The 24,336-nt window shown below is 41.6% G+C and overlaps 3 protein-coding genes and 1 long non-coding RNA gene across 5 annotated transcripts; 2 read left to right on the plus strand and 2 right to left on the minus strand.

Moving 5' to 3' along the window:
• Positions 1-2,172: 2,172 nt before the first annotated feature.
• Positions 2,173-6,815, plus strand: agxtb (alanine--glyoxylate and serine--pyruvate aminotransferase b). Its single transcript, XM_041948788.1, has 11 exons — positions 2,173-3,455; positions 3,861-4,053; positions 4,197-4,261; positions 4,428-4,528; positions 4,623-4,693; positions 4,779-4,863; positions 4,998-5,096; positions 5,317-5,386; positions 5,723-5,818; positions 6,087-6,215; positions 6,603-6,815. The coding sequence occupies exons 1-11, from the start codon at positions 3,183-3,185 to the stop codon at positions 6,708-6,710; spliced, it is 1,290 nt and encodes a 429-aa protein (XP_041804722.1). The 5' UTR covers positions 2,173-3,182; the 3' UTR covers positions 6,711-6,815.
• Positions 5,748-7,703, minus strand: LOC121614749. The gene is made up of 3 exons (XR_006007242.1): positions 7,611-7,703; positions 6,026-6,240; positions 5,748-5,881 (listed from the first exon to the last, which is right to left on the minus strand). It is a non-coding gene; the product is annotated as an uncharacterized LOC121614749 (long non-coding RNA).
• Positions 7,034-11,480, plus strand: thap4 (THAP domain containing 4). 2 transcript variants are annotated; one of them, XM_041948786.1, is made up of 5 exons: positions 7,034-7,172; positions 8,536-8,689; positions 9,392-9,501; positions 10,020-10,123; positions 10,225-11,476. In XM_041948786.1, exons 1-5 carry the CDS (start codon positions 7,148-7,150, stop codon positions 10,339-10,341), a joined length of 510 nt encoding a protein of 169 aa, XP_041804720.1. In that variant the 5' UTR covers positions 7,034-7,147; the 3' UTR covers positions 10,342-11,476. The 2 variants fall into 2 exon arrangements, with proteins under 2 accessions (XP_041804720.1, XP_041804721.1); XM_041948787.1 differs by having other exon boundaries at positions 7,045-7,172; positions 8,566-8,689; positions 10,225-11,480.
• On the minus strand, positions 11,355-19,992 carry bokb (BCL2 family apoptosis regulator BOK b). The gene is made up of 5 exons (XM_041948785.1): positions 19,779-19,992; positions 19,005-19,345; positions 16,929-17,057; positions 13,565-13,728; positions 11,355-12,512 (listed from the first exon to the last, which is right to left on the minus strand). The coding sequence occupies exons 2-5, from the start codon at positions 19,225-19,227 to the stop codon at positions 12,387-12,389; spliced, it is 642 nt and encodes a 213-aa protein (XP_041804719.1). The 5' UTR covers positions 19,228-19,345; positions 19,779-19,992; the 3' UTR covers positions 11,355-12,386.
• Between the last annotated feature and the right edge of the window lie 4,344 nt (positions 19,993-24,336).

The following is a 24,336-nucleotide window of genomic DNA, read 5'->3' on the forward strand; positions in this document are numbered from 1 at the left end:
TAGGTGAATCTAGCGTTATTGTCTTCTTCTGTTCCTCTTAGCAGGTAGCGGTTAGCACATAACATTAGCTAAATGGTAGCATCGGAACTGTATTGTCTTCTTCTGTTCTTCCTAGCGGTTAGCAGTAGCATTAGCAATAGTTAAATGGTAGCATCGGTACTGGCCACTACCTGGAGCATCTCTGGGTCAGTTGAACGTGGCGGTGCTGTTTGGATTGTGTAGGAGCAGTGTGAACTGGCACTAGGGGGGGTGACTCTGGGACGCCGGAGTTCACTGCCTAACCTCCTGGAGGTGTAGTGGGACTAAGTAGGCGAAACACTGTTGAAGGGAGGTTTCCACCTGATGACCCCCAGAGACGTGTTAGGAATCACTGCTCTTTGGCAGGTATAGAGGCAGATTAGAGCTCCAAGGTTCTTCACTGAGAATGAATCCTCTTTTTGAGCACAAGTATCTTGTGTTTAAATTAACTGGCCACTTCTGATGCATCCATCTGGATTACCAAGTGGGCAAAAGTGTCTCAGATCCCTGAGAGGAGTCCCAGCGGCTCCAGGTTCTCTGTGTGGCAAATGGTGTCTGATCATTTGCTGATTCTGCTTCATTCCTTAATTTTGTGACTGAGAATCACTGTGCTTAAAATCTAGTTTTACTATTTCAGCTGTGCTCACATGATGCATCATCCTAAATAAACATGATTCATTAAATTACCACAAACTAACACATGTGAAGTTTTACTCCAGCGCTTTATGAGAACATTGAGGTATTACACAGAGGGTGGCAGCCACAGGGCAACAGCAGAGTCAACAGGTTAATCTGACCATCGCTGGTTTAAAATTTTAACTTTTATGTGCCATTTGCAATACAGTTGAAAGCTCTGTAACAAGGTAGTAAGAGGACCTTGAGACTGTTGTTGAAGTGTTGAGCCAGATAAACTCACACCGTCAGGATTTAATGACACATTATATTAAATGCCTCACTGTAGCACAACAGCACTGTGATAACATAATAACAAAATACACAAAACATAACAAAAATAAATACAATTTAAACAGAAAAAAGATGCATTTTCAGAGTTCAACCCAAGAATGTGGACATTTACTTGGCAACAGACTGCTGGTTAATCGTCATAAACCAGCATTGTAATCCCATTTCTAAAGCATCTACAGTGAAACACGTGGAAAGATCAGTAACTGGTTAATATTAAGTATGAAGAATTGCAGATAATGTAGTGCCTACTGGGTGATCACTAGCCAATCTGTGAAAAACTAAAATTAAAATCAGGATTTGAATTGAAAATAAAAGAAAGTTATAATTCTGTAATTGCAACTAGGACGACATTGGCAATTATGTTGACCTTGTACATAATAACCCAGTCTGAGGCTTAGATTGAACACTTCTGCATACGTGCCTCCCCAGCTCCTCCTCTCACTCTGTTTGGGTAGATTGTGAGAGTTCAGACGAGTGCAAAGGCCGCTGACGTCCAATTTATTTGCCAGTGGTGTAATTATTTACCCAGCCAGACTCAGAGAGGGGCCTTCTGGCCATCCTGACAAAACAGTTAAAAAACGGGGGGGGGGGGGGGGGGGGGGGTGTCAGTTTATGGAGGAAAAATTAAATTTTGTTTCCTATTCGGTTCGTAAGGATATTGAAAAAATAAACCAAAATACCACTTGATCAGAATAAATGTTTAACATCAAAGTAAAATGTTCATGTCAATGTTTGACGTGATCTGTTTGGAGTCTAACTGTCCTCTTTCAAGCTTTTCCGACAATCACAAAAACAACTTGCTCACATTGATGTGCTACATGAACTGCGTGGGGTCAGTTCGATGTTTTGCATGTTTGGTGAACCACAATGACCCTCTCCTCAGGACAGAACTCATCATTACGAGATCTCTTCCCTGCCAGGTTTTGTTTTGAGAATTACAAGCCTCCTTGCTGGAGCTGGACGGCTCTGTGCACACTTAGCACTAAAATGAATCTGGAGTGAAACAATCTCAGTGGAGCAGCTAATGTGAGCCACCCAAAACAAAATGACCCCGTGGTAACTACTGAAACACGGAGGACGTGGCTTTAAATTCCTTCCATTTCCATCACATGAAAGCACCGCTACAATCCTCTGTCACGAATTTATGTATACACGGAAAAAACTTTCCACAGATCATCAAATTTGAGATCCATTCTGACATCCGGTGTGAACTGCCACCTGTCGCAACTGGATCCAGACTCTATCTGTACTTGTAGACAACTGGAGTTGCATAATTTTCTACTCTACTTACTTATTGTTTGTGGCTCTATTGTGTGACATTTTGTATGGAAAAAATAACATTTAATTTGAAAAACATCTGAAACAAGCACATGTGTGTGTCTGTCTGTGTGTGCGTGGGTGTGGGTGTACATTAGCCTGCCCTCTTCCTCCTCTGAGACAGCAGATTGGCTCTCTAAGAGGAGACTCCTCTCTACAAACCCAATGCTGCTGTGTGAGTGGAGGGGCAGGCAAAACCAACAAACCACCTGCAAACTAACCAGAACTGGTTCTAAGCTGTGAAGTGTGGCTCCTCACTTTTCCACAAGAGCTCAAGAGTTAAGTGCTCACCAGGATTGAGTCTCAAAAACCAGTCCTGACGGTCCCAAACTAAAAGATACAAAGTGACACCATACACTGATGAGTCTTTGCACTGCAGGGACTTTATGCAAATGTAAACACTGGCCTGGAGAAGAATTTTTTTTATCTTGCTTTTTCATTAGACATTTGACATGTGGACATTGTATTAGCCGGAGAATACAACAATAATCACCATGATTTGTATTGTATATTTCCATATACTGTACAGTCTCATACAAATGGGAAACTACCTTGATAACCACCTGCTCAAAAGCCATTTGAGTATTTTCTAGTTTTGAAAGCTTCAGAAGTTTTAAACTGAGTTTTACTGCTATTTGTAGAAGTTAACTAAAAATATACAATATAACACACATTGTTTTCCATTTATTATAAGATGATATTCCATTGTGTCCCTTTTAGCCCTGAAGTCAAGGGCATAGTTGGCAATAAGGGGAGGCACACCGCCCCGTGGCCAACAGGTCAAAGACCTGTTTGTTTTAAATCTTCAGCCAAACCTCACAGCCAGGTTCAGTCCCTCCGACTCACTCGGTGCAGGCTTCTCGGGAACCAGGACACCTGGCATGATGCAGCGGGCTTTGTTCAGCCGGAGCGTGCTGTTCGCCCAGCAGGCAGCGGCCCTCGACAGTCCGCTGGCCGCGAGGAGCGCGCCCCTGCTGCAGCGACTGGACCGATCCATGTCCTCCGTCACCATCCCGCCGCCTGCATGCATGCTGCGGCCACTGGAGGCTCCACTGCGTTACCTGTTCGGACCAGGACCCTCAAACGTTCCTCCACGTATCTTAGCTGCAGGGTCCAGGCCGATTATTGGTCACCTGCATTCAGAAATGTATGAGGTAAAAGCTCTGCTTGAAGAGTTATTTTAGATATTTAATCCAAATGACTTTAAGGTGGAAATACGCATTTTTACTCAAATACTGAGCACAGTTTGGAGGCGCATATCCATTTCGTTTTTAAGTAAAACGTGGAATACTTACTTATTAAGTACTTTAGAGTCGTATTACGCAAATTAAAATGTTTTTGTGGTACTCCAACTATTCATGTTAACAATTCGGTTTTGTACTTTCTTCAGTAAACAGACCCAAAAAAAATATTTGCATGGTTTCAAAGATCGATAATTTGTTCTTAATTGCGCATCGGCTACGTTGTACCCACCGACTGAAATCAGTGAAAGTACTTACTGAAAATACCTGATAAAATGGGTTAAAATGTGATTTTTCACGTTTTCATGTGTTTCTTAGATAATGAATGACATCAAACGAGGGATCCAGTACGCCTTTCAGACAGAGAACAACATGACTTTGGCAATGAGCGGCTCTGGGCACGCGGCCATGGAGTGTGCTGTGTTCAATACGGTGGAGCCCGGAGAGAGCGTGCTCGTTGCCATCAACGGAATCTGGGGAGAGCGCGTTGCCGAAATTGCAGAAAGAATGGGTACGTCTTTTGGCACGGTTTTATGCACGCACCCGCTGGGTCTCCAAAGAAGATGAACAACTTCATTAGTCCTGACTGTGCATTCTATCATCATATCATCGATCAGTCTATCATAAATGATCACAAATGGTTTTAATCTTTAGGTGCCAATGTACATAGAATGGTAAAAACACCTGGAGGATATTTCAGCAATAAGGAAATTGAGCAGGTAGGCACAATGTCAGCCCATGACTTACTAAAACTACTACAATTAAAAAGCATTCTGTAATTAATAACTATGGCTGAACCCCTCTGCTGAATACATGACTGAGAGACCACTTACGCTGTCAGTAACAAGAGCACATCTCTCTGTTAAAATCCTCTGTATCCTGAAGGCCATAGAGAAACACAAGCCTGTCCTGTTTTTCCTCACACATGGAGAGTCCTCTGCTGGTCTCTGTCACCCAGTAGATGGCATTGGAGACATCTGCCAAAAGTGAGCCTTGAACACACCATAAAGTGCACATTTTTAATGTATTTACCAACTATAATGTCATATTTCTCACTGCTCGCTGTCATATCTCCTGCAGGCATAACTGCCTCTTCCTGGTTGACACAGTTGCATCTCTTGGCGCAACACCAATTTTTATGGACAAGCAAAGTAAGACATTGATGAAGGATAAAATTCTGTCACCTGCTTCCATGTCCTTGCGTGTGATATAATCTGCCTATTATTGCACTCCCAGACATTGACATCCTGTACACTGGTTCTCAGAAGGCTCTGAATGCCCCTCCTGGCACAGCACCAATCTCCTTTAATGAGAGAGCATGGTAAGAAGGGACTCTGTGGGGTGTTTCCATGCATGTTTCCATATATGAGCCCTGAATTGTCGCATCTGCATGAAAAATATGTCCAGAAAGTCATTGAAGCAGGCATGTCCATGTCTCTCTGCTACCCCTCACAGCCACAAGATGTTTAACAGGAAAACAAAACCAGTATCCTACCTCTTTGACATGACACATTTGTCCAACTACTGGGGTTGTGATGGCAAACCGGCCAGAATGTAAGTGCATTATTATTCTCTGCATACCACCTAAACCTTATATTAACTAGGATTGTGACTGGTGTAGACTATCAAAAAAAAATATATGAGCTTTTTTTTATTTAAGGTTTGAAAAACTTGCTGTTTTTAGGCATTTCATTGTGCTGGAAAGGTTCATATCAGTCTATAACAACAGTGCTTGGTATAAGAATAACACATGATCATGTGTTATGGGTTTTAGATACCACCACACTGGTCCAGTCTCTGGATTCTTCGCCCTGAGAGAGAGTCTGGCAATTCTTGCTGAGAGGGTAAAGGGACATTTAACCACTTTTTGTAGTTACTTGACTAAAAGACATTCACAACTTCCAGAATTATCATCTTTATGTTGCCTTTACAATTACTTACACTCACAGTATATTTGTCAAAACCATCTTTATGCCATCACTTTTATTGGCAGTGATATGTCAACCATTACATCTCAAATGAGGAAGAAGCAATGTTTTTTACTGTGGGAGAAAATGGGCGTTGCTCTCTGAATTTGCTTCTAATAATGCAGAAGCTCTGTGTTGGCAGTGTTGGCACAGCCCCCGTCTAAGTTCTTGAGTGATTATCACATAACTCTGATGATCTTTGTCTCCCTCTAGGGGCTGGAGGAGTCCTGGAAGAAACACAAGGAGGTGGCAGCGTACCTGTACAGAGGACTGGAGGACTTGGGTCTCAAGCTCTTCATCCCTGAACGGGTGAGGCAGACAAGTAAAACAACATGCTGGGTGTTTTGTGCAGAAGGACACCAAAGAGCTTTCCTGCAAAAAACAAAATAAAAAGGATAAACAACACTGAACAAGAATATACATATAAAATGCACACAAATAGTCAGTATCACAGTGTGTAGCCCTGCATATCATAACTCTTAGACACAAGTCTGTTTATGTAGCACTACAACTGACCAGCATTCCTCATTGCTGTTGCCCTGTTGTGACCATTTTTATTTTGTGACACGTCCTGCAGGACTTGAGGCTTCCCTCTGTCACCACCATTGCCATCCCTGATGGCTATGACTGGAGGGAGATGCTGGCCTACATGATGAAACACCACCAGATAGAGATGACTGGAGGCCTTGGCCCTTCCATCGGCTTGGTAAGTTGCAAATGGTCTCTCATCCCTGTACAGCAGACAAATGTATACCTTGAGCAGTGTGGTTATGGTCATCAGCTGACCTTTGTGATAGCTGTTAGGAATGTGACCATCAATCTCAGTATGTCAGCAGCAGTGGATGATGTGTTAAAAATAAATAGATTTCCCTAAAATAAACACTTAACATAAGGAAACAGTCCTGGATATGATCATGTTCAATGAGAAATAACAGCCACCTTCAGTCCAAGAACACTAAATAAACCAGACTTCCAGACCAAACCAATTTCGACAAATATAATAAGTCATCAGTTTGGTGTCTTTACAGCTCTCTGAATCATGCTGCTGAGTCACTGCAGGCTCTGATGTAGTTTCCACCTCTCTTTTCATTAGGTGATGAGGATCGGATTGATGGGATACAACTGCGAGAAGACTAATGCTGACATGGCGCTGCATGCCTTGGCAGACGCTCTCAAGAACTGCAAAAAGAGCAAGGCTTAAGAGACCGGCGCATGCATTTTAGGATTTTTTCCATGCTTTTGACAGCAGAGATTTTATAAAACACAGGGCATGTGCCTCTTGTTTAAGTATGCAAGTTTTCAAATAAAGGAGCAGATATTGTCACATAGTTAATAATGAGTGCACTGAAAGTCAACAAAGTGTGTTTTTTTTGTCAAGCACATGTTGTTGTTGCTTCGTAATTATTTCAGAAATGGCTGAAAATTATATAAGCGTTCGCACCCCTCACATTTATTCAAGGCTATTTTGCATGTCTGCAATGCTTAACTGTCGCAACTACATTTCCCAAGATTCACTGCTCTGACTGTCATACTGGATCAACATTGTCGCAGTTCAACTATTAATTTAGTGATATTTAATCTTGTACTTCCGTCCGATTTTATGCATTTAAAATCGCGTGACTGCACTTTGATTTAACAATGGCATGTCCAGTTAACCACACAGGTAGGATGATAATTAATTTTATAATAAGAACTAGAAATAATGAACCAATGTCAACTGTCTTAGCTAGTTTGCTAACGTTACAATGTCACGGTCACGACAAGCTAACGACCAACTCTGGATTCATAGATTAGCTAACCTTACTTGTACAATATCTAGTAGCTTTTAGCTAAATATTATGCTGTATATTATCAAAGCAGAACCGTAAAGTATGTCTGTAGCCATTTGTACATCCACCTCAATTCTATCGGTCTGTTGGGGACCTTCGGAGAAATATGGTGTAAATAATTTTCATTTAAGATGGCTAGCTACCGATAGCCGCCTCAACACAAGTAAGTTAGCCAACATTAGCTTCTCCGACAGTAAACAAATTGCAACCACCACCGGCCATTATCAGCTGTTTGTATGCTGAGCCCCGCAATGTCAAAATATCAGTCGTACTTTTTGTGATCGGCGATCGCACAGAAAGGATCCTGTGATAACTGACTCTTTGAAAAGTTTTCAATGAATCACATGACTGCAACATAAAACAGGCACCTTTCTCTGCGCTTTTGCACAGAATCATCTTCTTCTGGCTTCTTCCTAATTTCGAGCACACCGTTGTATTACTGCCACCTAGAGATGAAGACACGGTAGCTCAAGACTATGCTGTGTCATGTATGAAGCACTAACCCTCACTTTTTTTGCTGAGCCAATGTTTTAACAACAACAACAACAATAATAATAATAATAATATTCTTTATTCATCTAGAAAAATGCTTTACATAATAGTAAATGATAGAGTCTAATAACCATGAGATTTACAGTGCAATACACTTTATTCAGAATAAAATGAATATAAATTTAAAGAAAAGAAAAGGCAAGATAAAGAATAGAAGGAGAAAGTTTAAAGATGTACCTTAACACATTTTTTGTGTAGTTTGATTTGTTATCTTGGTAGCTGCGGTCAGTACTTTTGGTTTGTCTGGTTAGGTTTGTTTTTCCTTTTATCTGCTGTACTCAAGAATCTCTCACAAAATAGGGCTCCAGGTATTGTGCATCCTGGCTCACTGTCATGCTGTTACTGGGACACTTAAATAGAACAGAGCCATTTGCCATTAATAACACTTATGCTGTTCCTACAATGACAAGTCAAAGTGTCTGCTTTGGAAAAGGCCTGTTGGCTTCTAGTTTATAACATTTACTACTCATAAACAAATATCCATCGCCTGTAATGTCAGGTGATTCGTGAATCGGAAATTCAAATTTCCTTTTAATGTAAAGTAATATCAGGGTATTTGTGTATGCATGTGGAATACATATGGAACATTTTTTGATCAGTTTTCATTATGATGCAGCATAAACTGTTTGTGTGTCTTACCATCAGTGGAGCTGAACCCAGTCCTCCTCCCTCTAGACTGGCTTCTGGGTACCTGGGAGTCAGATGAACCTGGGGAGGGCTGTTTTCCTACCATAAAACCTTTCCGCTACACAGAGACACTGACCTTCAGCCATGTGGGGCAACCCGTCATCAACTTTATGTAGGTTATTCCTTGAGCAATCAGACTCTAAAGATTCAGTTAACACAAGGTTTCAAGCCTGTTTCACCTTCAAGTGAACTTCATTACACCTCTAACCACACCCAGCAGTTATGTGGCAGCTCTTAAGTACACCAGTACATCACTACAGCAAGGTGAGACGTTAGCAACAACGTTACCAGAATAACAGCATTAGATCAGTTCATTAAGATGGATCCTTGCTCTGAAATTTTCAAAAAAGTCAACCTGAGCTTCTCTCCTGTGGTTTACATGGCTGTGAGTTTGAGAAGGAGGATTTTGTTTACTGTGAGTGTTTGTGGTCTTTGTCACTCTACTGTGAGTGCTGAATTAGCTCACAAAAAAGGTTTCAATGCAACAAAATGTGATAAATCGGCACAGTGGAAATAGTGCAAGACCAGTCGAAATGGTCCACCAGTTGAAAAATTGCAGTGCAGTATCAAAAGAAATGAGTGAATGATGCTTGGTTGTAATGAAGGAAAGATTGTCAGTGCCTAGAATTTAGCTATGTTACAGGAACTAGATGTATTACTGAACCTGAGCCCAAATATAGCCGAACTAGAGTTGCAATATTAAACTTGTGTGTGTTTGAGTCAGTACTGAAGTAAAAACTGTTCCTGATTTATGTTGTTTAGAGACCCTGTTGACAGACTTCAGCTGATTCCTCACTGGTACTGTGTTTGACAGGTTCAGTGCCTTTCACGCAGAGACTAAGAAGCCTCTGCACAGGGAGTGTGGCTTCATTCGAATGCAGCCGGGAACCAACAAAGTAGCATTCATCATTGCACAGAACTCAGGTAGTTACATTCATGCCACTGGAGGTAGTCTTGTTTTTAGTCACCAGGTATTTCTGGAATATGTTGAAAGGTCATTCCAACTGTTCAGGGCTTGGTTTCAGTTTCTTAACATGAACATATGAAATGTTTTTCACAATGTATTGTGCATTTATTTTACTAGATGTGACTCAGGGCTATAGTGCAAGCATATTCCACACCAACATGATGAAGAAACATGAACATTTTGCAATTACACATAGACTCTTTTATTTCTAAGTGCTTCCAAAGGCAACTAGACTTTTCTTGTTCATAACTGAAGAAGCCTCTTGGATGAGAGGTGAAAAGTCCTCCAGAACCACAATCAAGTCCAGTTGCCTTTATTTTAAAACAAGATTAAATGTGCATTTTAAGACCTCATTGCTTCGATAAGATGTCGTAGTTTGTTACCAGTGTAAAATGTAAGAAAATTTACTATCTTGTCTGTGCAACACACATACACACTTCACGTGTCTTGAGTCTATTGTGTCTTTTTCGTGCAGGTCTGGTGGAGATTGAGGAGGGAGAGCTGACAGCACAGCAGTTGAACCTGCAGAGCCAGGCTCTGGCCAGAATCTCTTTCGCCAGGGAGCCGCATGTACAGCAGGTAGAATTTATTCTCTGATGGTGCATCACGCACACATCCTGAACAGTGATTAATTATCAATTACTTTGGTCAATTTTTCCCTGCTCTTTTACGTCTTTCAGATTTCTAGAGTGTTTCAGCTGCGACCAGATGGGAGGCTGGAGCAGACAGTTTCCATGGCAACAGACGACCAGGCACTGATGCAGCACTTACACATCATCTACCGTCGGTCATCTTGACTGAACAGGCTGGCAGGCTTCTTGTACATAGGAACACTTCGGTCAGGAGAGATGTTGCAAAAAAAAGGCTTGATCAATAATCACTGAGTCAGTTAATATAAACAAGTGTACAGCTATACAATGGTATAATCCTTTAATGTGGTAAAAGAGTTATGGTGCCGTGTCAGAGTACCTGTTATATTAAAATGATTTACATCAACTCTTAACTATTAGGTTATCTTCGAGTACACTACATACAGTAATACCTGGGTGGTGTTTAGGCACCACAGTGAGACAGATGTACTAAGAGTTAATGTTCCTTTAAAAAATTAAAGGGGCCCTGTGGAGTTCTCTTGCAAACAAACGTTGGTTTTATTTACATTCAATGGTACTCAAATGTATTGTGTCTGTCTGTGAGGTTTAACAAATGTGTCAAGTGCATTTTCGTCCTCACAGAAAAATTTGTTAAGCACTTTAAATCCTGCTTTGTTTATATCAGTGTTGACTAGCTTGCGTTCTTCTTATTCCCTGCCTTTGCTGGCACGTCACCGCCCAGTGTAGATCAGTGGAAAAGTGTGAGAGATAAATAAAATGGGACCCACTTATAGAAAAAACATCTCTATAGTGCTTCAAGAGAGCAAAAACTCCACAGGAAACCTTTAATCCAAATGATCTTAGTATTTATTGTTCTAATATTTAATGTTGTAGCTGTAAAGCTTATGAAGCACTGCTGAATTCATGATAAGTAAACTGTCCTCTTTTCTTTAATTGCACTATTTTGAAATTTAAAGCGTAAGTAGTTGCTGTCTGTCTGGAGTGGATGCTGGATGATTGTTATTGTGGTTGTTATTTAAGCCAGTAAACACAAGACTTCGACATCGAAAGTCCGAGTTTGGTTTATGTCTTTCAGTCAACAGGTTCAGGTACACACATAGAAATAGAAATTTAACTTGTTTCAGCTCTTTATTGTTTTACTTTTGTCTTCACTTGTTCCAAGCTTGTTGTTCTGTCATTATGGGTTTAATGTAGTTGGATAAAGTATCATAAAATAATCAACATAAGTGCATGGGTGAAGATTTTAAGTTTATTATGTATTTAAAAAAAAACACTCAGACATTTATAAATTAACACTGTGAACACTGTGAAAACAGCCATCAAGCATACCACACAATCATCCTGAAGAGCCGTCATAGTGGCGGTCTTTATACTGCACTGGCTTAAGTCTTCATGAAAATAAAAAAATAAAATCATAAATAAACTATTTACAGATTGAAAAGGGAAATCAGTACCACCAAAACATGTGGATGCGGTACGTACCATTCCTCTGTCCTTAAGGTCTTTGGCCAAAAATGGGCAAAATGAGACCCAACATTTCATAGTCAATGATGTCTAAAGTTGCAGCAGAAAGTTTAATAGGTCACAAAGTTTTGGATCATATTTGGAAAGAGACACTGATTGTGCTTTTGTAAAGTACAATAGTGTAAATGCAACCCATGAAGTGCAAGCCGTTGATGTCACTCTATCAAAACCCAGCCAGCTGAGCATCAGTTTTCATTTCGAGCGGGGCTTTCGTCTTCTTTGCTCCTTCAGGTATATTTTCTGACACGAACGTCACATGAAAGCATTGGATCGTTTATCTCAGGAGCGCAAACCGCCTCCCGTTGCACACATTCAGCCTGAACACCATCGTACATTACAGTTACAACACTGGAGAAGCCTGGTTTACTGCGCCGATGTACGTAAGCAGCGTGACAACACGTAGAAGAGGCGGAGTGACACAAACTTGTTCCATCGTCATTTATGCTTTTAAATATCACCGTGACTACTCTTTGGACGAAGGGTAATCACTCACGGACTCATCTGACACAGAGATGACACAAACATGATGCTGATGAAACATTTGTTGATGGCCATTCAGCGACAGACTGATCTGCTGGCAGGCTCAGTCCCCATCAAGCACAGCCACCATCTCCACTCCATCGTTTATTCTGAGATTTCATTCCCATATATCCAACAATGATGATGATGATAATGATGATGACTTCTGTGCACGCTGTCTCGGCTGTTCACGGTTCCTTCATGATGTAGACGTATATTGTAGTGAGGAAGTACTTCAGGGACTCGACGGTAGACGACAGCCAGTGGTGTTCAGGAGTGAGATCCTTCTTCACCACACATTTCGTGATCTCCGCCTGAAAGAAGGAAACTGATATTTTACTAACTTTAATATATTTTTAGCCAAATACAAACATCAAGAGAGGGAACAGGTGCAATTCTCCAACAAAGAGTTGGAGCTCTGCCTCAAAAAAATAAATATAAAAAGTCTACAGTCGTGCTAGCAGCTCTGTCTGGCTGTGGTAGGGTATAGCAGTGCTTTCACCTGAATGCTAACATGCACACAGTGATAATGCTAACATGATGATGTTTAGCTGGTGTGACATTTACAGTTCATTATCTTTGTTTAGCATGTTAGCATGCTAGCGTTTGCCAATTAGCTCTAAACACCTGAATGAATAACCTAATGTCTTGGTCATTCTGGTGAATATTGTATACTCAGATGAAAGCTTAACACTGAAATATGTCTGTAGTTTATTAGCTGTAAATAAAATTCAACAAAATGATCAAGACATGAGGTTATTTTTATCACTGGGCTGGCGCCGTTTTCTGAATTTTTTCAGCTTTGAGTGAACAGAAGTATGTCTGGCATATGAAACCCCTCATTTTAGTCAAGCAAAGCAAAACCTTCCTAAGGGCCGTACCTAAACGTGCAGTTTTTTGCTGTCTTTTAACTAAGACGGGGGCCCAGGAAACAAGTATTAACACTGCAAATCTTTCCATCAGATCAGCCAACAGAAAGCTACAGTTTCCGCATTAGGAGGAGGTTTCTGAGCAAGCGACAGTCAGATTTTATGTACCTCCTCTAACTCTGACTATCAAAGCTTATGAAAGCAAACTGAGCTCTGATCCAGAAACAAGATAAGGAAAATTTGTCATCTAGCTACTGCAAAAACACTGTAGAAGACCAAAAAATAATTTCCACTCTAAAACATTAGTTATGTCATGTCTCCCCACAATGTCTCACTAACACTAGTCACATAGCAGCATCAATGATATAGAAACCAGAGAAAGAATATACACGAGAAACATTATTTCTTACATTATCGTCACATTTCCTCACAATGCCGCTCATGCTTCTGAAGCGGTCATGAGCATCGGCACATTGGCTCCAGCAGCAGTCACTTACCCATCCTCCCCGTCTCTTCAGCCAGGGAACCAGAAACTTGCGGACAAACTGGCCTAGACTGTCCACGAGGATGTGAATGGTGCTTGGATGGCCTTGTCTGACACAATCCACTGCCAGGGCTCCGGCTACTGCATACATGGAGACCACCTTACCCCATGTTATACCTACAGCCAGAGACACAGACAGCGCTGGGTTATGATTCATTCAAGATGTTTTTACAAGGTAAATGAGTTTTTGTGGAAAACCCGTATGGGATGCATATTATTAGTCAAAGCGGAGTATTTTTATGTACTTTAAAGCCTGTCTGGAGGGGACCTTTAAGCTTCAGCAATTGAGGCTGATTTCGATTTTTCCTTGCAGTCACAGAGCAGTGGTTTGATAAGTGAGAAGCGAAAAAAAACTCACAATTTATTCAGGAAATTTGATCTTCAAGCTTCAATGGTGGCAGAATTTCCTGACCGGATCAATAAACTGCCATATTTATCCCTGCATAAACTCTCCTTTCCTGTTCTCAAGACTTATCACCTATCTCCTCCAGGGTTTCTCTTCACACAAAGCCTGTTATATAGTCTGTGACCTGAGACGAAGCATGTGGGCCAGTCGGTGGACCTTGTACTGAAATAAGCGATAAATACCAGGTTTAAGTCAACAAACCAGTGCACTTGTGTTAATGTGGCTGATAACATGTCTTACCGCAGCAGCTGTAAATTAAAGACGGTGGAACTGTGCTGCCTTTGCTAAGAGGTGGGTGAACACTGACGCACTTTCTGCTGTGGGGAGGTCAGCAGGTTCAGAAAATGACTTCTCATTCACCACAAAGAAGCAATCGAGAGTCATAGAGCTAAAAAAAAGGCCAATTCTTTGTCCTTCTTTCTACTAAAACAATCCAGTCAGATAATTAAGGGCATCCTACCATTTCCAGGTAGAGTTTCCAGGGCAGTAGTGATTGTTATAACAACCGTCAGTGATGGGGTGCCAGGCCTAATGGCATTAGCCTCCTTAGCCCGGCTTGTATTGTCGTGACTGTTTCTCAGAGCTGACCTACAGCGTCTGACTGTGGCTATAAGGGGATAGAGCTCTGGGCAAGCTTAAATGAAATAACCATCCATGGAAGCTGTCAGAGTACGTCACGTCTCACTCCCTACTGAGAAGCAGGCCAAGAATAGAGACAAGATTGTCAAGGATAATGCTGGAGGAGAGGACGGCGGAAAGAGAAAGAACAGAAGTGGGAGGCAGTCAAAGATAGATGGAGGAGAGGCAACGCATGGTGGTTTTACAGAGGGAGACCACAGTACAGATGGACGCTGAACCGCTTCCAAAAAAGTATGTGGTTATGATGCGTCGATTCACTGGACAAATCATTCATCTGGTCCCTTGATTCATGTCAAGCACTTGCAGTCATAATAAGGAATGACAGAGGCTAAGTCGGTAGTTATAAAACAAATTCCGAACAGCAGGAAAAACAAACTTAGCTGCACTGTTCTATTTATATCCAGGTTTCAACCCGTCCCAGAAGGCTAGGGCAGCCCGGGTTCACCAGTTTGTTTTTCTTCAGGAGGAATCCCACGCCGTTTCCAAAAACTGCACCCCAGTGACGTCAAAACAAGCACAAGATTTGCCAGAACACAAGCATGAAAATGATATTCTGTTTCTGATCTTTCCTGGAACGGTGCCAGTTTTTAGATGTGCATCACACTGCGGTCAGATCTATCCCAAAGGCTCACACAGAAGACATAAAGTCGTTTTTTTCTTTTTTTACATGGATGCTTCGAAATGGCAGCGTTGCTTTGAGTGGTGTACAAAGCAATTCTGTTGTCAAGATGACTTAAAACAAGCCCAAGAGCCAGTACAAACAGCCTAAAGGGCCTTAACACCGGCCAAGTAAAGACAGAGACTGACAAAACCACAGTCCCCTCTCAAGACCAAGTCTTAGATTTAACCAGAAACCATTTACAGTAGTGCTTGTTTATGCTGTTATGTTATTTATTCACAGGTCACTCCCATCAGATTTAAACATGACATAAACAGGAAATCACATGGCTATTCTGAGGTAGTGTGCATAGTGTACAGTACGGTTTGGAAAATTAAGTGTATCTCTGCTTTACTGGTCCGCCTGTTCCAGCTCAGCATGTGCCACATGCCTGATTTCATGCTCACAATGATGATGCTAACATGCCGATGTTTAAAAGAGAAAGCACGCTGACGTTTTGCAGGCCGTGTTTACCACTTTCCACCATCTTAGTTTAGCATGCTAATATTCGCTAACTGGCACTAAACACAAAGTACAGCTGAGGGTAATGTCGATAAGTACTGGACAAGTTACAATTTGGGCCTGAGGAAGGCACTAGATGAAAAAAAACTATGAGATCATTAAAGTTATTCCAATTCATGCTGTGGGGCTCCACATTTCACCCAGTTCAATCCATCCAATAGGTGTCGAGACATTTCACTCAAAAAACGCCAATGTCAACCCCATGGTGGCGCTAGAGGAAAAGCCTGTTGATCATTAAAGTCTGCCGGATTCATCATCTACAAACCATGAATGTCCGTACTAAATTTCATGGCAATTCATCAGTTGGTTGATGGATGACTTGCTCCAAGACACTTCAGTCTAGACCAAAGTGGTGGAGTGACTAAACAACAGACCAATATTGCCGTCCCAAGACTGCCATCCCAAATGGCTTTGGTCACAACACAGGACCATAAAGGGCTATGACAAGTGGCAAAGACCAAGTCCAGGTACAAGAGACCTACATGAGGACACTGAGCCCTGATTCATGACCAAGAGTGGGCAGAAGACAGATCAGACAGCCTGATCTGAAGAGCACAATACTGACATCCATGGTTATGTGCTTACTTTTTCAAGTACAGATCAAGGGAGATATTTGGAAATTTCATTCAAATCAGGTCTTGCTCGGGCCATACGAAGACTTTACTCAAACCGAAGGTAAAGAAAAATATTCGACTTTAATCCACAATTTAATCCATACCCCCAAAGTACAAACTAATCAGTACCATTTGTCCAGGAAACACCAGGGTGTCTAAACTTAGTGAGCAATTATGTGTTTTAGATGAAGTCTCAGTCCACCTACGTATGATTCACACCCACTCAATCTCACTGAAAGCACCACTCAGCCAAGAGAGCCGGACGGAAACTGCAGAGGCACACCTGTTTAGTCACAGTAACTGCCTTCATCAGTAGTCCGAGACACTGAGGAAGTGTAAATCCCTCCCTGTCCTGGCAGATGTCCTTTGGCTGAAGACTGCATATTCAGTTTCCACCTTGGATAGCATACAGCGTGCTACATCACCATCCCTATCACCACCACCATCAGCAGCAGCCGCAGCAGCAGCCACTGTGTACCTGTTGAGAAGATCTCTGTCGAAACGCCGATGAAGGCATCTGAAACCATCGTCTCCATGGCGACAGATATGCTGAGCTGCCGCGCCACGTTCCTGTACAAGCTGGGTTGTATACACTCCAGCTCGTCACCTTGGTAACAGAGGAAGAGAACAGGCAAAAGAGAGAGAGAGAGAGAGAGAGAGAGAGAGAGAGAGAGAGAGAGAGAGAGAGAGAGAGAGAGAGAGAGAGGGATTAAAAAGTCTGTGAGGAAGATGGCAATTAACCTGAATGACAGAGACAGAAACCAAAATGTCAATTTAAACCAATTATTTAAAAACCAACCCCAATGAAAATCAGGTTTTTAACCTTGTTAACATGTCCATGGGATGTTTTTGCATAAACTACGACACGTATGAGAAGCAAAATAAGCAGTCAACACCATGGCATTGCCGTGAAGTTTCATACGTCACATACCTAAGGAACCAATCCCACCAGTGTAGGCGGAGGTTTCCATATCATGATAATGTGTGATACGTATATATCATGTTGAGCACAAAACTATTTAGATCAGTTTATACTAAATGTAGGCAAAGGTGTAGAGTTACATCTATGCCATTTTAGGGCATAAACATACTTTTTTCATGGAATAATATAATAAAACAATGACCTGAAGATGTTATTTTGAGGAACAGACATGAGTTTTTAGAGGTTTAATCGGTGCCAGGAGAGCAACTTTAAACACTCTGGGTTATATAAACTATCATATAACTCAAACATTCAGCCGAGTCAAACTATTTATTCTGCTCCTCTGCCGGAGAGCTGTCAGGACGTTAAAGTAAATCATGTACGTCTGGCACGCTGGGCACTTAAGCTGCTGTCTTCAGTGAGCCAGCTCATCAGAGCTTGAAATATACTGTATACAGTGTCGTATGCGGAGATGACTTTAAGAGTCAAGTCCGAAGAGTTATTCAGTCTAGTTTCTTGTACGTATCACTTATCTACTCCAGCTCTGTTGAGTCATCTCTGTCCTCAGCCTACCATGATCTAAAAGTAGATTAGAACACAGAAACTCTGCTTTTTAGACCCGAGAACAGCAATAATATCGCAGTCACACCAGTAAGCTCTCAGTGGATTTCCATCTTAAGTCACAACATGAGAACTTACTGTTTAGTTGATTAGTCCATGTTAGATTGTAGGGTTTGGTTTGTGTACAGAGATTAGATTTTGAATTCTTGAAATGAAAATTTGGGTTTAATCTTAATCTACTCTTGGAAATGCAAACAATAAACCGAGAGTTTGCCTTGTTTGGTCTCAGTAAACTGTGAAAGTTCTGACACACTGAACCTGTAAGAAGACTCAAACAAGCTTTCGTAAGGTCCAAGACTTTCATTGATTAGAGCTGATCATCTGTCCTGCTCCTCTCATTTGTTGTTTGATATTTTCATTTCCATCTGTTCTTTTGTTTAGTACATGTTAGCATATTTCAGTGGAATCAGATGGAAAGTTAAGATGTGATTAGTTTTTGGCAGAGATGTGGATCCAGCCGAGGCTCCGGGATTTGTTTTTTAAGATTTCCTCATATTATTAGCTGATGACTGATGTTAAAAAACATGTTCTCATGAACTAAGGCATTTACAAACATGAAAAACATCTGGCATATATATTCCATTGCTGTCCCCAAAAGAAAACTACACAGCAGATCAAAACGTCAGCACATCTTTGTCTTTCTATTAAAAATAAAGTTGGGGGTTAAGACACAGACAACCATGACGTCCTCTGACAGAGACATTTGTTGCATCTCTCTCCCTCATATCCTGCCATCTCTCTACTGTCTATACAAGGCAGGGATAATAATGGTGAGGACTGTGCAGCGTTTGCTGGGGCATGCACTCTCTCAGCCTTATTTAGCTAAAAGAAATATGCTAAGATTTATGTTCAGTGATAATGAAGACATGGCAAATGATAAACAGGGCTAAACTGAACATATGAGGCTCAAATTACTCAAAGAAATAACGACACGACCTTTGATGTGCACAGGTGTTGCTATAAGATGTCATTTTGCCCTATTCAGCTAACGTTTGTGCAGGTTTCTCTTACCAAGACAGAGAAGCACCAGCGACACTTCAGCCAGTGCTGCGTTTGAGGGAGAGAGGTTAAGTTCACTTTTGGACCATCCCAGTCCATTCTGGTTGAGCCTTGACAGTATGTAGTCCCTGCACAAGGCTTTAGACTGGGACACCAGCTCCTTCTCAGTCAGCGACCGGTCAAACACATCCAGGACCTCTGCAGCAAATACAGAGGACCGCCGCAGGACCTCCATGTCCTCCTGCAGGGGATCTGGGTCAGGGAACGTCTGACCTCTTCGGATCAGCTGTGTCTCAGTGTGTCCTCTCTTTATCCCACAGGAACAAACTTTAACCGTGAAGACAATATGGCAGCTGTGTTTTTCAGACAGGGAGAGAGACACAGACGCCTTTAATCAACACACTGCCATGGTGCCAAAAAGAAAGCATCTTGAGTGACTCAATTATCAACATTCCTGCTGTTCCTACGTACTTTTTTAAGAGGCTGTGGGTACATACAGACACCCAGAATGTAAAAGACACCAGAAACTTACATAAGAATATGATGGAGGCGTTATTGTTGTGAGTCACATGGTGGGATAGTCAAGATATTGCTACACTTCTTGGATTATGCAACACCAAGCTGATACCACAAGATGACAAGGGAAATATTTCTGCTGCTAGGTCAGCAACAACCCTATCTTGATTTGAAACGCATGAAGCATCAGTGTGATATTTAAGACATGTCTTACAATATAGATTCATTAACAATTTCGGCTGTTGCGCGCAAAGAACAAGCCACGCTCACCTTCAACGCTGCGTCCACATCGATCCGGTTAATTAATCAGAAAACCTCAGCGCGCGTCTGTGGCGTTTCTCAGCCGAAAGAGCCCGAAAGTCACAGGAAAACAGCTCGTCTCCTCTCAAAAGAAGCGCGGTCAGACCAGTAAGGAACCGCCGGCCGAAGATCTGGCTCGGGTCTCATTTCCCACACAGCTCACGGTCTGGTCGGTCCACTTGTTCCGCCGACAGGCGCCGACTGAGCTGAGGGACGCAGTTGCAGGACGCCTACCTGTTGTTCCACCTTCCCATTGGCGCTCAATGGATGCGTTGGTTTTACTATGAGGGAGAGCCCGGAGGAGGAGTTTGACGCCTGCCTCGCATCTACTAAAGCAGACCAACCTCACTGCGGCGCACAGAGGGAGAGAAATCAACCGCATCTACGTGTTCATTCACAAATCTGGGCAGGTTAGCCCGACGTGATGCTCTAAAGACCGCTCATTTCTTGCTTTTGATATTGTAATAACTACGTTGCGTCCACTGCTGCGCCCAAAAGCCTCGCTTTTACAAACATGTCATACTCTCACATGTGAGTAATTGAAATGGGGTTTCCCAGCACAGGTGTGCAGGTGTATCACTCTACAGGTGATCTCCTGCCTGTCGGGGTTTATGTAAGTGTTCCTGGCTGAGGCCAAAAGTGTCACACTTTTAATCCCATTCAGAGCAGATAAATATAGGTGTCCTACTCTGCACTGAGTTTACTGGGCCTCATGTTGCTCTTTGTGTGAAGTAATTTAACTGTTTTGTCATTGCGTTGTTACATTTTTTATGATATGAAAATACAATAACGTTACATCCAGTGGACTATCCACAGATCTTATTTTAAAAATGGCACTGTTTACATTAATCAGTTCAGACTCAACAATAGTGTTGTAGGAGGTATGTAAGTAAGAGAACTTAAAATTGGCCTATTGGTATCTGTATACATTGGCCTACTGTATGTAGTCTGTAATAAAGCTGCAGGCTCTTGGCAGGGCAGAGTGGGATTAGAAATAACACACTGCACATGAATAGTTCAAGTCATGTTATTATTTTCATATGTGCAGCTGTTTTCAGACAAAAGGCTCTGCATAACACATACAGAACGTCATACATTCGAATCCATCATGTTCTCATTTGTGCATTTTCATGTCAAAAGTATAATTGTGTTAAATGTAAAAAGGAGATATATTTTACAGAAGAAAAACCTTGGATTTTCATTACCCTGATAACCCTTGTAAATACTGGAAGAGACGTACCAGCAATACTATTTTAGAAGAGAAGAGGAGAATTTATGTGTAACCTTGAACCTGGTGGTGGCAGTAAGCAGAGTGCAGTCTGGGTTTGAGCTGCTAGGCCTCTGAACCAATGAGGAGGTTGAAATATGTGGCGAGGTGGCAGCACAGCAGCTTGTTGTTGGTGACGCTCAGCAGCAAAATCATGGTCATTATTATGTCGCTTATTCCCAAAATCTGGCTTTCTGCTTCTAAAAATGCATTAAAAAAATGAAGAAAAATGAAGAAAAACAGTACAACAGCTGACCCAGAGGTTCACACATGGACACTGGATAATCATAAAGGATTAAGGTCACTGCCCTCACATGCTGAGAGCTCTATGCATGCATTCTTATAGTTTTAAACAGTTTATCAACTGGGACAGTATTAGCAACAAATGCAGAATTTATTTGTGGTTGTTGACTCCTGACCATCCAGAGTCATGTGCGTGTTTCTCAGACAAATTCTGTGCTGGACTTTGCATACATGTCACGAGACCCCTAAATTTTAAGTTTTAAGAGTTTTCTTAAGAGCTTTATTTGTTTCTGTCACATTGTATTCATATGCTGGATATTCCTAATAAAGTTGTACTGAATGGCTGCATATGTGGCCACACTCACAAAGAGCTGTCAATATGTACGACACAGGTTATAAACAGTGTTCCTGTTGAATGACTCCTTCCAGGTAGTTGCTCTCCCTCTAGCTCACAAGTGTGTTTGTTACTTGCCATATTAATGTGATGAGCAAAGCCTAATTCTCACGTTTGTGTGTATTTTCTATTACAGCAGCAGCCTTTCAAACCTTTATTCAAATAGAACAAGCAGTTGAAAACTGACCATGTTTATCGGAAGAAACTATTTTACTTTCAATAATAATTACATTACCCTACTATTACACCTATAAATGGGCCATCTGTTAAGTTTTTTGTGTAATTAAGTGTTTGGCCTCTGAGTGTCGCTGTTACTCACTTTCTGCTAAGATCAGAGTTTGTCTACTACAGATTCAGCCCCACAGCAAAACATGAATACAACACAATATCATTTGGACATAGTGTTGATGATTAATAGCTTTATTTTTTAACCATAGTCTGATCCTTGTTGTCAACATTACAATGATAGAAATCACACAGATCATCAAAAACAGGGAACCAAATTAACCTTAAGTAAGCTAAAATGGCTATGTTTTTTTTTGTTGTTGTTGCTGTTGTGCAAAGTCAGGTGAATCATTGTGGCTTATATTGTAAATAGTGAAACACAGACATGATCCTTGGACCCTGTGAATAAAAGCATTGAAATTAAATCTGCAATGCATGGGTTTTTTTTGTTTTGTTGTTTTTTTTTGATGGTCCATCAATTAATAAAAAACACAAGCTACTATAACTACGGGCTTCTTTGAGTCCAGAATGAACTAATTTTATATAAATGTAATGTGTGTAAATAAACAAAACTCGTTTCTTTTTCATCTTGGGATGTTGGTGTTTCAGTAATTAGCATGTCAGCGGGTGAGTTTCTAAAGGAAAGTGTGGCTGTCAAAGAAAGCCTCGCCCCTCTTTAGAGTTAGTATTTGTTTGTTGAAATGAGAAACCTGAACTTCCATGCCTGAACACAGCTGACCCTGTTTCTGGGCCGTTAATTTCAGAGACAGAGTATGACAGGCATTATTCAGGGAATCATAGTCAATCTTTAACATGTTTAGGTTGTCAAGAAATGAATGAAACATAGCTAGGTGGCAAACTATACATAATACTAAATTATAAAACACGGTGCTTCCGTGATGAAAACCACCGCTAACCACACATGGAATCTGGTTTTGTCTCATTACAGCAAAGAGTGATGGAGCACCAGATTCCAAAAAGTGAACTGGTGAGCTGTGATGACTCTTGTTTTTGGCTGTGTGTACACTCATAAACTCCCACCCTGAGAAATGCTGTTCCACATTCAAGTCCATCTATCCATTTTCATCAGCCGAGCTCTGCCTCTCACACCCCGATATACCTATCCAGTGTAATTCTTCACGATTGGATAATTGAGGACGACCGGTGTGCCTCGAGGCTGCTGTCTATCCTCTGATTATCCTGGTATCCTGTGGTCCACGGACAACATCGTGTTGTTTAGAAGTTTGCTAGTTATGTGAGAAATTATGCTGCTGGGGAAAACCTAGACTGAAGTCAATGCTAAACTGTCACAAGACCGAGAAGAACAGGGAATGTGTTGTAGTGTGTAATATTATGGCAGCTATGAAAAACAGCTGACTGTGTGGTGACAATGACACCGACTCTCACATTCAGTCTGGGTTAAAAACATGCCAGCGGGCAAAACTTCATCCAGCTTATGTTGTTTTCTGCGCATTTCTGGTAGATAAACAGTGGCAATATTTGATTCAAATTGAATACATCGAGGCTTCACCACTTTGCATCCACTTATGGATGAGCTGACTGTTACTGTCTTGGCTGCATCTGGTGGCACTCGTGTAAACAGCTGCATCCCCCCTCTTTAGAGATCAATGAGTGAAACTTAACTGTTGAATATGTTAATGAGCTGCATTTCTCCTCCATTTAGGAGAGTTTGGTGACCTCTGGGGACTGAGCGCCACGCCTTCAACTGGCTACTGGTTTAGAAGCCCCTGGTCAAGTTTTAGGCCTCCTTTGAAACATGCAAGGCCAAGGACGTGCACGAAAGTGACATACAAGCACCAAATGCAACCGCTGTATTCTTTTTCCACAGAATTTACTTTGTGACAAACTGTCTAATGCAGGGATTTTAATTAACTCTAAATATGAAACTTAATATGCTTCCCTGCATTTATCTTCCTTCCTTTAGCTCTTTCAATAAAAATGCATCATGTTTTAGAATTTTGTGCATAAATCGCAGCCTTGAATGAATGAATATAATCAATTATTTACATGCCTGCACTTCGAAAAGCCGCCGTGTGCTAAACTGTCACACAATATATAAACAGCCGGTGATTATTTCTGCCTCCTTCCTTCTCTTCCTCTATCTCTCGTGCACAGATTCCTCTCATTCCAGCCAACCTTTCAGCGCAATGTACGTTTGGAGGCGTACATTTCGAGGCTCATCCAGGCCTCACGCCCATGGTCGCCAGTGCTGGGGAAACAGGTAAAACCAGAGGCACAGGAGGGCTCGTCATAGCTGCTAGGGTTGGACTGGAACCCAGCCTCTGTGCCACAACATAGGAGGGGATGGGCATGGCAAAATGTGACGCTAGGTTTGTGAATGTGTGATATCTGATTTCACCTTTAGCCTAATTCATGCT

The sequence above is a fragment of the Chelmon rostratus genome, chromosome 12, assembly GCF_017976325.1.
Source record: "Chelmon rostratus isolate fCheRos1 chromosome 12, fCheRos1.pri, whole genome shotgun sequence".
NCBI classification, from domain to species: domain Eukaryota; kingdom Metazoa; phylum Chordata; class Actinopteri; order Chaetodontiformes; family Chaetodontidae; genus Chelmon; species Chelmon rostratus.

What these genes read in the sequence shown, in the direction of transcription:
- bokb (XM_041948785.1), bottom strand. Translation starts at nt 19,227, where the DNA reads ATGGAGGTCCTGCGGCGGTCCTCTGTATTTGCTGCAGAGGTCCTGGAT. An exon ending in GCTGGTGCTTCTCTGTCTTG is followed by an intron (nt 17,058 to 19,004) that starts GTAAGAGAAACC and finishes TCTGTTACCAAG; the next exon opens with GTGACGAGCTGGAGTGTATA. An exon ending in GACAGAGATCTTCTCAACAG is followed by an intron (nt 13,729 to 16,928) that starts GTACACAGTGGC and finishes CTCTGGCTGTAG; the next exon opens with GTATAACATGGGGTAAGGTG.
- agxtb (XM_041948788.1), top strand. Translation starts at nt 3,183, where the DNA reads ATGATGCAGCGGGCTTTGTTCAGCCGGAGCGTGCTGTTCGCCCAGCAG. An exon ending in TCCTTTAATGAGAGAGCATG is followed by an intron (nt 4,864 to 4,997) that starts GTAAGAAGGGAC and finishes TACCCCTCACAG; the next exon opens with CCACAAGATGTTTAACAGGA. An exon ending in TGGCAATTCTTGCTGAGAGG is followed by an intron (nt 5,387 to 5,722) that starts GTAAAGGGACAT and finishes GTCTCCCTCTAG; the next exon opens with GGGCTGGAGGAGTCCTGGAA.
- thap4 (XM_041948786.1), top strand. Translation starts at nt 7,148, where the DNA reads ATGGCATGTCCAGTTAACCACACAG. An exon ending in ATGTCCAGTTAACCACACAG is followed by an intron (nt 7,173 to 8,535) that starts GTAGGATGATAA and finishes TCTTACCATCAG; the next exon opens with TGGAGCTGAACCCAGTCCTC. An exon ending in GGGAGCCGCATGTACAGCAG is followed by an intron (nt 10,124 to 10,224) that starts GTAGAATTTATT and finishes TACGTCTTTCAG; the next exon opens with ATTTCTAGAGTGTTTCAGCT.